This window comes from Sus scrofa, chromosome 5 (genome assembly GCF_054392235.1).
Source record: "Sus scrofa isolate SSC_HxYL_T2T_F1_AM1 chromosome 5, Sscrofa_HxYL_maternal_Yorkshire_Landrace_v2.0, whole genome shotgun sequence".
NCBI lineage: Eukaryota > Metazoa > Chordata > Mammalia > Artiodactyla > Suidae > Sus > Sus scrofa.
Window position 1 is genome coordinate 11,488,802 of NC_139387.1, and position 15,529 is coordinate 11,504,330.

The 15,529-nt window shown below is 49.5% G+C and overlaps 1 protein-coding gene across 1 annotated transcript; it reads right to left on the minus strand.

Annotated features, from left to right (window-relative positions):
* Positions 1-614: 614 nt before the first annotated feature.
* On the minus strand, positions 615-14,605 carry LOC106510284 (apolipoprotein L3). Its single transcript, XM_021091544.2, has 4 exons — positions 14,520-14,605; positions 7,640-7,748; positions 6,157-6,283; positions 615-2,462 (listed from the first exon to the last, which is right to left on the minus strand). The coding sequence occupies exons 2-4, from the start codon at positions 7,668-7,670 to the stop codon at positions 1,601-1,603; spliced, it is 1,020 nt and encodes a 339-aa protein (XP_020947203.1). The 5' UTR covers positions 7,671-7,748; positions 14,520-14,605; the 3' UTR covers positions 615-1,600.
* Positions 14,606-15,529: the final 924 nt, after the last annotated feature.

A 15,529-nucleotide genomic window follows, 5' to 3' on the forward strand; every position in this document is an offset into this window, starting at 1 on the left:
AAGAAGAAAAAAAGGCAGATGATTTAAATTGACATTTCTCCAATGAAGACATACAGATGGCAAACAGGCACATGATTAGCTTTGCTAGTTATTAGAGAAATGCAAGTCAAACTAGTATGCGTTATTACTCTGGTCAGAATGGCCATCATCAAAAAGTCTACAAATAGGAAACACTAGAGACGGTGTAGAGAGAAAAGAGCACTCCTACACCATTGGTGGGAATGTCAATTGGTAAGCCATTATGGAGAACAGCACGGAGTTGTCTTAGAAGATTAAAAATAGAGTCACCGAACGATCCTGCAATCTCACTCCTGGGCATATATCTGGACAAAACTATAATCTGAAAAGGTATGTTCACCCCTAAGTTCATAGCAGCACTATTTACAACACCCAAAACATTGAAGCAAACTGAATGTCTATTCACAGGTGAATGAATAAAGTAGATATGATGTACACACACACACAAACACACAGAGGAATATTATTCAGCCATAAAAAAGAATGAAATAATGCCATTTGCAGCAACATGGATGGACCTCGAGATTATCATACTAAGTGAAGTAAGCCAGACAGAGAAAGACAAATATCATATGACACCACTTGAATGTGGAATATTTTTTAAAAAGGAGAGAGATACAAATGAATTTATTTACCAAACAGTAAAAAACTCACACACATAGAAAACAAACTTACAGTTACCACGGTGAGAAGGGAGGGAGGGATACATTGGGAGGTTGGGATTAACATACACATCACTATATATAAAATAGGTAACCAACGAGGACCTACTGCATACTGCAGGGAACTATACACAGTATTTGGCAATAACTTATAAGGAAAATGAATCTGGGAAAGAAACATATTAACTGGATCACTCCGTTTGACATCTGGAACCAAAAGAGTACTGTAAATCAATAACGACCAGAAAATTGATGAACACAAAAGCTAGAAATTTCGGCATTCATTTTCTGGCTGTGGTCTCCCTGGGGTGAGGTAGGACTTTGGGGAAATGCTCAGAGGGGCACTGTGAGGGCTAGAGAAATATAAGCGTGAGAGAGATCGCATCTGATGGTACATCACAGCGTCTCTACCTACAGGCCACCGGGTATTTAGAAAGACAGAGGATGAGGTAGGGGCTCAGTCAATGAACTCGGCCCCTCTGATCATGTGATTATTGGGCAAATGAAAAGGTTTTCGTTGCCTCCTAAGGTTTTTTTTCAAACTACCGCCATAGAAATGCATCTTGAGTGATAAAGCGGAAAATCAATCTTGAAAGACAAAACGGAAAAGATGACATTTATTCTATACTTTTTTGAAATAATTTTTCAACAATGGTGCTTGAAGTTTTGTGACTCATCAAGCCAAGAGGAAGAATTTCAGGGAAGAAAATGACATCTTTTGAATTTTCAAGGGTTTCAGATTTCTCATCTTCTGGGGAAACGGCATAGTCCAGAAAATAGACCAAAAGAAGAGTCAGAGAGACCAGCTCAGCTTCCCCACTTTTATCATTTTATGTCCACGTCTCTTTGCCTCCAAGGTACCACTGCGTGTTGGCCCCGGACGTGTCTCTGCACTGCTCTGGGGGTGGCGGAGTCAGGCCTTACTGCAGATTCTCATAGATCCTGGTAAGCTCCTCCAGCTTCTTCTCCAGCTCCTGGGCCTGCTGTCTCAGCCTTTCTGCTGACTCTGCCTTTGCCCCCTGCTGCAAGTGGATTGACTCTTTCACCAGGAAGCCCACGTCCATCAGAAGGGCAACACCTGCAGTAGCCATACCGATGATCCGGGCATTTTTGGTCATTGCCAGAACTGTCCCTTCAAACGTTTTCTTCACCAGCCTTCTGTTTCGAACTGAGACTTGCCCAGCGGTCATGAAGCGCTTGGCATTGGCTGCTAAGCGAGGGTTGGCTTTGGCCAGCTTGATGGCCCGGATATTCTTCCCAATGCGTGGCAAGCCTTGGATGAAATTCTTTGTTAAGGACACAATTTGGGGTGTGCTCTTGCCCAGAGACTCTGAAATCACCTCCGCTTTGTTGAAGCTGGTGGACATGAGGCGACTGGCTTCTCTTTCTGCTAATGAACTGTTGACCTTGTCCACAATGCTGGCGGACACACCAGTCACAGAAGCCGCTACTCCCAGCCCTAACCCAGTGGCAGAGAGTGCCAGACTGAACCCTGCTGTCACGGGTGCCAGAGCCAGACCAAGAACGGTCAGGATGCCAGACGCAGCACCGGTGGAGGTGGCCACCACGTTGGAGATGGTGCAGTCCCTGTGCACCTTGTCAACCTTGGCCGCAAGCGCATGCAGCTTTCCTATTTGCGCCTCGATCTCCAGTTTCACTCGGGGAAACTCCTGCAAAAACCTCGTTCTCTCCAGCTGGTCTTGTAGGAGGGAGTCTTTGTCCTCCAAGGCCAAGTCTGTTTCCAGCTCCTTCAGATACTCACGCAGTGCATCTGCCTCTTCCCTGTAACAGTGAAGGTCAAGGGATTATTAGGAAGACAGTTTGCTAGTTCGTAAAGTGGGCTCAACAAAATCTATTTGGCATCAATCACAGAGATTTTATTATACATTGAATGGAAAAAAAATCCACAAATGTAAAATTTTTTTCTTTCAAAGTTAAACACGTTTTGTACCTTGTAGGTGCTCCATAGACTCATTCAATCATGGAATAAATACGCAAAAGTCATCTTAGGATACTCTTTTTTTTTTTTTTTTTTATGGGTAACACCTGCGGCATATGGAAGTTCCCAGGCTAGGGGTCCAGGCCTACACCACAGCCACAGCAATACTGGATCCAAGTCACATCTGCGACCGACACCTCAGCTCACAGCAAAGCAGGATCCTCAACCCACTGAGCGAGGCCAGGGATCAAATCCGCATCGTCAACAACATGTCAGGTTCTTGACCTGCTGAGCCATAACAGGAGCTCCATCTGATTATACGCTTAAGATAGGTATTTGATAAAGATGCCTCAGAGGCAGGTCAACACCATCAATTTCGAAGAGTGAGTAGGAAAAATTTTTTAATTTTAAAAATATTTCAAAAATTGGAAATGATCAGAGCACAATATAAAAAATGTATTTCCAAATATTTGTCATACTAACTAATTCAGAAGCATGAGAATCTTCATAATAAGCTGAAACAATAAGAAGTTCCCATCATGGCAAAGCAGAAACGAATCCAACTGGGAACTATGAGGTTGCAGGTTCCATCCCTGGCCTTGCTCAGTGGGTAAAGGATCTGGCCTTGCCAGGAGCTGTGGTGTAGGTTACAGACTTGGCTCGGATCTGCTGTGGCTGTGGCGTAGGCCAGCGACAACAACTCCGATTTGACACCTAGCCTGGGAACCTCCACATGCCGCGGGAGTGGCCCTAGAAAATGCAAGAAGACAAAAAAAAAAAAAAAAAAAAAAGTTGAAACAATAAATGCCAATAATACATTGGAAAAAAAAAAAGGAAAACAAAACAAAAACAAAAAGAGTGTAGGAGGGACCACAGATGAACAAAGAACAGTGGGACTGGAGCAGAAATCCCTCAGTCAGAGGAACTTGGTGGCGGTGAGGCGTTAACCTGCTCGCTGCCCTTGGCTACTGGTAGTGACCCCTGAGCCCCTGGAATGTTCTGGCTGAGAGGAGTGTTCTTGTCCACCTGGGCCCTTGGCCACTGGGCAGCCCCACAAGGCGATGCGCGATGGGGCCTCTGGGTCACGGGGAATAATTGCTGGAGGAGCTGGACCCTGGGACAGTAGCCTGAGCCCCGGGAGGGGCTGGAGGCAGCAGGTCAGCCGTGCGGGCAGCATGTGATGGAGCCCCAGCAAAACTCCGGACACCGAGGCTCCGGTGGAAAAGACTCTCCCCTTGACCAAACTTGAGGCAGGCTCTTCTGAGCCCCCTTCTCACCGACCCTTGACCTCACATCCGTGTCCTCGATGGCCCCCATCGCCCGCGTTCAGCCAGAACTCTTGCAGGTCACTCTAGGGAGAACGTCCCACGGGCACTCTTGACATCGGATCACCTTTGAGGCATAGGTCCTCGACCTCCTTTTAGCAAGAGCCCTCCTGGGAAAGTTTAACAGGGGTCCCTACCCTTGACGTCTCCCCCCAGGAACCTTCCATCCACCCCGGCAGCCCCTGCTCCTTGGTGATGAGTCCCCGTTGTCTCTGACGCATTTGACTTTGAGCCCAGTCTCTCCCCCACGGCGATGGTCTTTGCACCTCTCACGATGGGCCTCAGTAACGTCTTCCTTATCATTTTAACAAGGGTCGGAAGCATTTGTTTTTTAAACAAGGGGAGCATCCCTGCCGGGCAGGGCTCCGTGGGCCCTGTCCCCCTGGAACACAGGACAGCTGTGCGTCCTGAGGACAACGGGAGCTGCCCGTTCAAAACCCTCCCAGCCTCTGCCCTGTGGCTGATGGTCACCCACATCCTGCCCTGGCAGACACCCTAACGGGGGTCACCACAGCTTCAGTGAGTTCTGCGCCTCCCTCTAGGGAGCTCTCGCACCTGAGAGGGTTTGGGGAAGCCCCCACATTTGCCATTGGTGTCAAAGGTAAGGAGAGTCCCGAGGACTGTGTCTCGGGTGGCAGACTGGTGACTGCTGCTTACTCGGAATTCTTCTAAAACAATAAAAACTCAGAGCTGGCAGAGGCCTTAATGATCGGTTTGCCCAGCAGCTGCTGTCTTCCAAGCCGCGTGCCCTTGGCCTTCCCCGCTGAAGGTCACGGGTCCATCCACTGTCCCCGCTGACTGGGAAGCAGGAGATGTGCTATTACCCTGGCGCCCCTCGGGCCCACCTCACTGACTCCTGACCCAGCACCCCGACGTCTCAGGGGTCACCAGCCTAACCCATACCTTAGCTGGTGACAGCTTCACCTGCCTGCACACCAAGGCCGTGGCGAGTTTATGGAACCTCTGAAAGAGTCAAGAGACTTTGGGAATCATCCCTAAGAACTGCTCGGCCTGAGGAAGAGTTTCCTCGTTGGTGGGAACTCGTGAGTCTGCTCAGAAGCTCTCAAATTATACAGAACTGGCAGCCACTCGTTGTAATGTTGGAGTTGTCCCCAGGCCACACTGCCTTCCCACCGGTCAGGGCTACCCTGCGTAGAACAGAAGAGGGGCCCAGGTGGCAGGGAGAACCCCCAGCTCCCAGGCAGGGTGTGGAGGACACGGTCACCCAAGGCCCTGGATGCCCGGCAGGAGGGGACCAGGTCAGGGAGGGAAGAAATGTCCCCTCTCCCACTCAGGGGATCTCTGCCAGGTGAGCAGCCCCTGCAGTTCGGTGTCCGGGGGTCCACTCGCCTCACTCCAGCCCTGGCCCTGTTGCCCAAACCTTCCTACTCCTCCTCCACCTCAGACCCCTCTGCTCCATCCTGACCCCCAGGTCTGACCCTGGTCCAGGTGTCCTGGGCCTTTGGATGAGATGATTGCACGTGGCTCCCCACCTCTGACCCTGCAGTTCACTCGAAGGCCATTGCCACCATCCATCAGATTGAATTGCCATCCCCATTGGATAGATGACAAATTTGACATTCGAGACATAACCAAGGTTCCAGAGCTGGGCCGGGGTCAAGCCAGGATCCAGCCCAGCCTGATCCTATTCCACTCCAGCCTCTCTGCCTGTTGGGCCAGCAGGATCCGACAGCGTTTGTACAGTTGCTAAGACTGGGAAAAAAAGGGCTCTAGCCAGAATCCCAGCAACACAAACTGATGACATCAGGATTTTCTGACTTGTTCCAAAGGAAGTCCTGCTTGCCTCCAAGATCAAGATCCTTGTCCCCGGTCTCTTCACAACAAACTTTTTAAAAGCTAACATGAATTGAGCACCTACCATGTGCCAGCAATTACACTAAGCACTTTGCCTGCACAATCTCAGTTCCCCACAATAAGACTGAAGAGATGAAGAAACTAAGGCAGGGAGTAGTTACGTAACTTATCCAAGGTCACACAACCTGCTGCTTCCTTGCAGGTTTCATCTCTGCTCAACTGAGACTGTTCACTGCCAGCAAATGAGATGGAGGAAATATTACTTATGGAATCTTGAGAAGGAACATCCTTGAACCCAACCATAGGATACTGCCTGGAGGAGGTGTGCCTGCCAGGAGAAAACTAATCTGGGGTGGGGGGATCTGGGTGACATTCTTGGTACAGCAGTGCCCATTACCTGGACAAATCAGCCTCAGTCACAAATTTCTCCCAGGCTTTGCCTTCAGTGAGCAGGAGCTGCAGTTCTTCCCTACTCACTGTGTTCCGAAAATACTCAGTGACCTCCTCCAAAAAGCTTTCACTCTCTACATGGAAAGAAAAAAGAATCAGATTGTTAGAACCTGTGGTGGAATGTAAATGGTATTGCATATACATCAGTTCAAGTTCATTTTCCTGAGCAGTGGTCCCCTGGGGCACTGTGGCTGGAGAAGGCTGGTGTTATAGGCGGAACTGTGTTGCCCCAACTGCATATTCAGGTGTTGAACTTGGCCACACCTCAAGGGACTGTATTTGAAGACAGGGCCTTTCAGGAGGTAATTACCATTAAATGAGGTCAAAGGGTGGGGCCGTAGTCCAATAAGATTAGTGTCCTTATTAGAAGAGGAAGAGACTCGAGACTCCCTCTGCTCTGCCCCTCCTGCAGGGGAAGGGTCGTGAAATTTTATTGTCCTATTCCCTAAGGGAGAAAGGAAACGAGGGCTCCCATGGAGGGAACCCCCAGCCCTAAATCTGCATATTGATTAACTGGGGTGGGGGTGGGTGGGGCAAGTAACTGAGAGCCTGGGTCTCTGCAGGGGTATCTGAGATCAGGAGAGTCAGCACCTGCCAGAGACCATCCCACCTGGCAACCAGGTGCTTTGCCATGGCAGCACCAGGCAGGGGTCCTAACACAGCAGGGCGGCGGGGACAGGGGCTTTCTGCAGGAGGGGGGCGGTTCCCCCCCCCCGGAACTAACCAAGTGCAGGTGGGGGGTTCAGCCACAGCCCTCAGGGAGGACCTGCACCATGACAGGCACTGGCCCAGGGCACAGACACACGCTGCGTCGATCCTCATAACGACACACGGGGCAATAATGGTCGCATCTCACAGGTGAGGTCAGGTGAGTCGCTCCAGGTCACACAGGTGGGAAGCGGCCAAGGCCAGACCAGGTTCAGCTCAGTGGGCCACTGACCCTCACAGAGCTGTGGGGGTGCCAGCAGGGCGGGCGCTGGAGGACACGGCCCCTGCTGGGGACGCCCCAGGCTCGGGGAGCAGGAGGGGCTGGGACCCAGGGAGAGTTCAGGACAGGCCTCCAGGGGTGCTGGTGGACCTCCTCTCCCTGCCCCGCCCGGCCTCAGGGGCCACCCCCACCAGGTCTGCTGTCCCCCCTCCCCGTGGGCTGTCCTGGCCTCACTTCTGGGCCATCTGCTGGGTGGCGGGTGGGGAGCGAGGGAGCCCCTTGGCTGTGGCTCCCTGAGGAGAGGGCCAAGAAGGAGGCTGTGGGGACAGGCCCCTGGGACCTAACTCTAATGCCAGGGTTCCTCTGGGCAAGCTGATAAGCTCAAGGATGCTTATCGATCCCCTTCTTGGTTGGCGATTCCTCTGTAGGTTCACTCAGCCTGGAGGACCCGCCCTCAGTTCTAGGTCACGAGGAGGAACCACAGAGTAGAGGGGCTGGATACCTGAGTGGTCCCTCGGGTCATCTGAGCTCATGGTGGCAGCTGCAGGGTCTCAGGGATCTCCCTTCCGCTCCGTTTCTGGGTCAGGCTGGAACGGAGGTGTGGCTTCACCCTTGGGGAAGAGAAAACAGATTGTGGCCTTGACCCTGAGTGAGCAGGGGCAGCAGGAGCAGCGAGCGGACAGGTCTCCTGCACATCCCCCAGGCACAGCCCCCAGGGCCCAGCGGCCTCCACCCAGCGGGTTCCTCTGTGTCCTGGGCTCTGCTGGCTGCTATTTCAGGAAAGTGACTCACCTCCCTCCAGCTCCCTCCAAGCCAAGTCAGAGGCCTGCTCTCCTGTTGGGGCCCAAGGAGAAGCGCATCAGACAAGGGACAGCCAGCTGCTAAGTTAGAGAGGCCATAAAACCAAACTCAGAAGAAAAGAGAGGAAGGGAATACTCTGGAAATCACCTGTGGTTTGGGAACGTTAGTGTTTACTCATTGGCAATAGTTAATACTGATGCAGTGTCTTTGATGAGCAGGGCTCCTGAAACTCACATTAACTCAGGTCTGTCCAAGTTTTCACATTGGTGCCAGAGCCTGGACTTGAACCCAACTCTTTCCGATCCGAATCCCACGTTTGTGATGACTAAGCTCTACTCCCATGAATATACAGAAATATCTGTGGATCTGTTGGTGGGTACCTGACTCCTCATTCCAACATGACATGTTGCCCCTGGAGCTCCAGTCTCTGCCTGCACCAGTTTCCTGTCCTGCAGCTTCCCATAGCCCACACCCTCCTTGCTTCTGCATCAGCCTTTCTCTCACAAGGGCCTGGACTCCACGGGCCCAGCCCAGTCCCCGCAGCCCTGCTGTGGGCTGCCAAGCACCCTCCTGGCTCTCCTCCCCTACCTGCTGGACTTGGAGCTGTTTCTTGTTCTTTATGTAAATAACAGTGCAAAGAGCAGCCTTCCCACATGAAACTTTGCCTACATTTGAGATTCTTTCCTTAAGCTGTTTCTAGAAATAGAATGACTGGGTCCGAGGGTATCAGCATCTAAAAATGTTCCTCCCTGGAGTCACCCTGTTGTGCAAACAAAGTGTAGCAATGACATTCACACTCATAACACATGAGCATGTCCATCCTTTCGGTTTTACCAATTTTCAGTAGCCTTAAAAAAAAACTTTATATCAAGAGAATTTCTTTCAGTTCTGCTGTGCTTATCTTGCCTTGGGAGATGAAGAGAGAAAGCAAACACTGATTACATGTAGGCATATTTGCAAGAAGGAAAAAGAACAGTTTATCAACTGCCCCTCCTGAGACCTGACTGAAACGATAGTAAAGGTACTAGAAGGTCTTATAACAGCGAATGATAAGAGTGGCTTGTGTTTGTGGTCTTTGCTCTGCACCAGTAGTTGCTCTAAGGCTTTAAAAATAACTCATATCATTCCAGTGACCTTGAGTTATGAACCCCTGTATTCCTATATAGAGGTAAGGAAGCATAGGTATTACGTGACTTGCCAAAGGTCAGAACTCTTGTCTATGGTAGACTGGTTTCCAATCACTCTCTGGGCTCAAGAACCTAGACCCTGCCTCCCTCCCTCTGCTGCTAATAAAAAACAGGAATGGATGCAATAGGACATGAGAGTCTTCAAGAAAAGTTTGAAAACTGGATGGAGGAGCCATAGCTGAATAAAGAGGGGTGGAGGGAGAGAGACAGAGAGAGACTGTACAGGCAAGAACGGTCTCCTGGGCAGAGCCCCAGAGAGGGAGGCAGAGAGGCAAGTAGGGGATAAGTTCACCAACCCCACGTCCCATCCCATCTTTATAGCAGCCCTAACTCTACACCAGAGTTTATAGAAAGTTCCTTGAGAATGAGTTACAGAAAAAGAAAAAGGTGGTGTGTGTTGTCTGTGTGTGTTGAGTAGTGGTGTGTGTGTGTGTGTGTGTGTGTGTGTGTGTGTGTGTGGTGTTGATGGATTGGGGTGGAAAATAACCAAAAGAGAGAGAGATGTGGGATCTCAGAATCAGGAAAAGCAACCACAGAGAAGGGAAGCCAAGGATGAGCGCTGGGCTTCCAGCTGGGCATATGCAGCAGACCTAGAGAGCCTCTAATCCAGACTGGAATGAGAAGTCGAGGGCTCTGTGGACAGGGGACTTGATGTCATACCTCATATGAAGCACAATTTGAAAGACACTGAGGGATGATTGAAAATAAACAGTGCAAGAGGGAGTTCCTGCCATGGCTCAGGGGAAACAAATCCGACAACTATCCATGAGGGCTCAGGTTCAATCCCTGGCCTCGCTCAGTGGGTTAAGGATCCAGCATTGCCGTGAGCTGTGGTGTAGGTCAAGGACACAGCTCAGATCCTGTTGTTGTGGCTGTGGTGTAGGCTGGCAGCTACAGCTTCAATTCGACCCCTAGCCTGGGAACTTCCCCATGCTGTGGTGGGGCCCTAAAAAGACAAAAAACAAAACAAACAGTTCGAGGGGTAAAGACAAAGGCAGATGGAAACTCCAGAAAAAAACTAAAGCTGTGCTAAAAACCATGTGCAACTATTTGGTATAAGTTGGCTCTAAGAAAACATTGCAAGAATGTAAACCTTTTTTTAAAAATTTTTATAATAAATTTATTTGCAACACCTCATTTCCCATGTTGATTATTTCGATTATTTTTTTTCTTTTTTAGGGCCACACCCACAGCATATGGAGCTTCCCAGGCTAGGGGTCTAATCGAAGCTACAGCTGCCAGTCTACGCCAGAGCCACAGCAATGCCAGATCTGAGCCGAGTCTGTGAACTACACCACAGCTCAAGGCAACGCTGGATCCTTAACCCACTGAACAAGGCCAGGGATCAAATCTGCAAACTCATGATTCCTAGTTGGATTTGTTTCCACTGAGCCATGACGGGAACTCCTCCCATTTTGATTACTTTGAAGATTCAAAAAATTGAAGTATAGTTGATATACAATGGAATATAGTTTACAGGTATACAAGACAGTTATTCAGTTTTTAAAGTTGGCATTTCATTTATAGTTAGGATAATTATTTTTTAGAAAAAAAAAGAGGAGTTCCCGTCGTGGCTCAGTGGTTAACGAATCCGACTAGGAACCATGAGGTTGTGGGTTCGATCCCTGGCCTTGCTCAGTGGGTTAAGGATCTGGCATTGCCCTGACCTGTGGTGTAGGTCGCCAGTTATAGCTCTGATTAGACCCCTAGCCTGGATGCGGCCCTAAAAAGGAGAAAAAGACCAAAAAAAAAAAATGTTCTTAAAAAAAAAAAAAGAGTATTTAAATATGAGAACTAAATGTACTTGTCACCAATCAAATTAAAGTGCAGAGTTCCTGTCTTGGCTCAGTGGTCATGAACCTGACTAGTATCCATGAGGACCAAGGTTTGATCCCTGGCCTCGCTCCGTGCATTAAGGATCCGGCATTGCCATGAGCTGTGGTGTAGGTTGCAGACACAGCTTGGATCCCCCATTGCTGTGGCTGTGGTGTAGGCCGGCAGCTTCAGCTCTCATTTGACCCCTAGCCTGGGAACTTCCATATGCCACAGGTGTGGCCCTAAAAAAAAAATAAAAGAATAAAAAATTAAAGTGCAATGCTAGAAATTGGAAGGTGAATCACTGAAAGAAGAAAGAGGAATAATAGTCTCATTTTACAAAGTGGGAAGTCAAGAAACACTGGCTGCACTTGGGGACCTAAGAAATAGAGGCACAAATAAAGTGCTTACAGCTACAAAGTTTTCTAATAGAAGATGTAAAATCAGTGATATAATGATATTAGCAGAAGGTGAGAGGGGTATAAGAAAAAGTACAAAAATAAATGAAATCATTATCTTTCCTGGTAGAAAGTAAATAAATAATATCCAATTTAAAAATTTTAAAACTGTGTTTCTGGTTACCCCCCAGCCTCCAGCCTTTGCTCAGGCTGTTCCTCCCACAATGCTTTTCCCTGCCTGCCTCACCTTGGGAATGGTTACCTGTCCTTGGAAGCCCAGCCCAGAAGTCCCTCCCCTTGCTGCCTTCCCCCAGTGACTGTCCAGGGTCCCCTCAAATGTGTACTTTCTTGGTTCTGGTTCTTAAATATGGGGTGTTGGACCCATTATTCAGGCAAGAAACAACCAACTTCTCAATGACACAGCACAACCCCTGATTCACCTGGGGTTAAATAATTCCATGTGTTTTCCGTCTTGATGAAAAGCACTTTTGGCAGATAACAAGTAAGAATGACTCAGATTTTGCACAAATTACTTTGCTGATTTAATATTCATTGACAGCTCTATCAGATTTCTGAGTTTCTATTTACAGGCATCTTTCCCTTCCTCAAAGATCACCCTCTGCCAATAAAGTTTTACAAAAGACATACAGAGTCTCAGTTCTATGCCATCTTGGTTTATGCAAGATTTTGTAGAAACACTTTATTTTCAGGTTGTATAAAACACCTGTATTTCCTCATGTTTCCTTACTCCAGCCATGACATACATTTTTTGACCACACCTGTGTCCTGCGCACATTTCCAGGCAGGGATGGAACCCAAACCACAGCAGTGACAACATCAGATCCTTAACTGCTGCACCTCAAGAGAAGGCCCAGCCATGGTATTTTTATATGAGAAGTATGGGGAAGAGAGAGTTGTGAGAAAATGTGGGTCTTAGCTAAGATTTGAATAATGCCTGAGCCTTGAGCAGGACATTTCAAAACCCCTCCTTCCCCAGGGAGGCTGGGTAAAGTCTGGATATTTCGTCCATCTCCCTCCAGTCTCTTCCCACTGTGTGGTCTAACTGCTGCCAGGGACTTTGGGACAGAGGAGGCTCCTTTGAAGGCATAAAAAAAGGACCTGTTCCTTTTTGACTGCAATGGTACCCATTAAATGGGTCCTGCTTGAAGGAGAGGAAAGAGAAAGGAAGGGAGGAAGAGAGGGAGGGAAAGAGGAAGGAAGAGATGGAGAGAAGAGGAAGGGGGTAGAATGAAGAGGAAGGAGGTAGAAGGAAGAGGAAGAGAAAGGAAGGAAAAAAAAGCCACTCATCAATCAATCAATCCCAAAGGAATATAACTGTAAGAGAGAAAAACAACTACAAATATACTAGAAGAAAAGTTCAAAAAGAATATTGAGTTGAGAAAACCTTTCTCAGCAACACAAAACCTGGGAGTTCCCATTGTGGCTCAGTGGTAACGCACCCAACTGGTATCCATGAGGATGCTGGTTCAGTCCCTGGCCCGGCTCAGTGGGTTAAGAATCTGGTGTTGCTCTGAGCTGTGATATAGGTTGCAGATGTGGCTTGGATCACGTGTTCATGTGGTGTGGTATAGGCTGGCGGCTGCAGTTCTGATTTGACCCCTAGCCCAGGAAATTCCATATGCCAAGGGCGACGGGTGCAGCCCTAAAAAGGAAACGAACGAAAACAAACAAAAAAAACCCCCTATAAATCCCAGAAGACACAAAGGAAAGTCTGATCTTTTTGACCCCTTAAAAATTAAAAATTGCAAAGGACACCATAAACCAGGTCAGTAAACAACAAGAGATCAGGAGACACTGTTTGCAATATTTACAAGAGGTAAAGGTGATTGTCGACAGCGCACAGGGTGTAGATTCCATGTGAAAGGACTGAGGTCAGTTTTTTAAGAAAGGGTAAGAGAGCTGAACAAACAATTTCTGGAAAAACAACTTGCCCAGGTTCACACAGCCCTTGGTGGGCAGAGCTGAGGGCAATACCAGGCCTTTTGACACTGGGTTTTTTTTTGTGGGGGGGATAAGAGAATTTAACAACCCCAAAGTTTGCCTCTGTCTGGATAAACACATAGATCTAAGATCACGCTCATCCTGTTATACTCCCGAGTCTATAGTTTGGCTTTTTTTAAAAATTGCTTTTTATGGTGACACCTATGGCATATGGAAGTTCCCAGGCTAGGAGTCAAATCAGAGCTGCAGCCGCCAGCCTACACCACAGCCACTCGGAATCAAAGCCGAGTCTGTGACCAACACCACAGCTCTCAGCAATGCCGGATCATTAAGCCATTGAGCAAGGCCAGCGATCGAACCCACATCCTGATGGATACTAGTTGGGTTCATTACCAATGAGCTACAGCGGCAACTCCTACAGTTTGGCTTTTTATCTTAAAAAACCCAGGGAATTCCTTTGTGGAGCAGGCAAAAACAAACAAACAGACAAAACCACAAAAAACAAATAAACCCCCCCCCTCCCCCAGAGATCCTGCTGGGGATATTCTGCCATGATCCCTTCTCACGTCCACCCTCCGGGCCGTCTTTCTGATTCTGGACACACAGGACCACCTCTTACATCTCATCCTGAGCTGAGGCTGAAGCGGGGGCAGGAAGGCAAAGCCCTGCAACTCCCTGCTTGGACTCCTGTCCCTCCCCTCTCAGGGCTCAGTTTATCCCCAGGGCCTCACCCAGAGCAGACCCTCAGGGGAGGTCAACAAACCTTGATTCCTTGTATCTCAAAAGAAATCTCCATCACCATCAGCCTCAGCACCACACCTGGGGGGCAGCCTCCAGGAAGCCAGGACACAAGGAGGAGAGGCTCTGACCCCCACCCTCCTCCACCCGCTCTGCTTCCACCAAATTTCCCAGAGGGCTGAGCATCCCCACATCCACCAGACTCCTGGGGTCACCACTCACGTCTCAGGAGTTCAGATCCAGAGCTGGGCACACCTGAGCTCTGTGCTGTCTGGGGGCCCAGGGGGTGGGAGGAAGCAGTCAGACAAGCCTGCCTCCAAATCCAGGCTCTGCCGCTGCTCAATGTGTGGCCTTGGCTCCATTCCCTGAGCTCTCGGAGCTTTGATTTCCCTTGCTCCGTAAACCAGTGACAACCACGCTTTTCTCAGAAAGTGGTCCTGAGGATGGGGAGGTGGGCGGGGTCCTCCCCTCCCCTGCTTACCCAGGAGTCTTCCTTGGGCTGAGGGTGAGCACAAAGCAGCTCCTCTCACCGTGAGGATCTGGTCCCCAGCTGTGCGGCTCTGCAATAACCAGACACACCCTCTGGGCCCAGATAGAGCTGAAGAATCGAAAGAGAAAATGAAAGCGCTCTCTTCTGAGTCGCCAGGGTCAAACAAACACTCTGCCCGCCCACCAGGCCCCACCCTGGGCTATTCCCATCTGCCCTGCTGACGCCTTAGAGAACAACCCCAGCCCTGACATTCCAGGGTGTCCTTAGCTCAGCTCAGTCTGCCTCCCTTACTCACCTTTGTGCCATAAGCACTTGGCACAGTCCCAGAATATACCAGATGCTCACTGCATACTTATCATATTGTGGCTGCTCAATGTCACGCCCATGCCAGTTCTAGGCATTTGCTCACACTGGTTCTCTGCCAGGAACACCTGCTCCTACCACCTGGAAAAATCATGCTCATCTTCCAAAGCCCAAAGCTGACATCGCCTCCTCTGAGAAGCCCTCCGCGACCCTCCCCTGTGGAGTCCATTGTCCCCCGCTCTGCTGCCATGGAATCTGCGAGAGGGGCCTCCACTCCTTCGGTCAGGTCCCTCTAGACTTGTTCCCTGATGGCAGGGACAGCACCAGTACTTTCAGGTCCCAGCGACCTGCCCGAGGAGGCCCAGCCTTGGCGGTCAATGCCATTTGGATGGATGCAGAAGCTTGTGAGAAGGGCTGAGTGTGCTTTTCTACCCAGGTTTGTTTCCACTTGACAACAGATCTTCTCTCCAGGTGGAGGAATCTTGTAGGAAAGGCAGGGTGCTGGCAACCAGAAAACCTGTAAACAGAAAGCCAGTCCTGTTTTCTGTTTGGTTCCTGAACAAAGAGCCGCGGCGGACGGAGGGCTGAGCAGGCACCAGGTGCTGAGCTGGCACCATCCACACATTTCCTGTTTAACCCTCCCGTCAGCTCCAGGAACTGCTGGCTCCATTTTACACATAAAGAAACTGAGCAGGTCC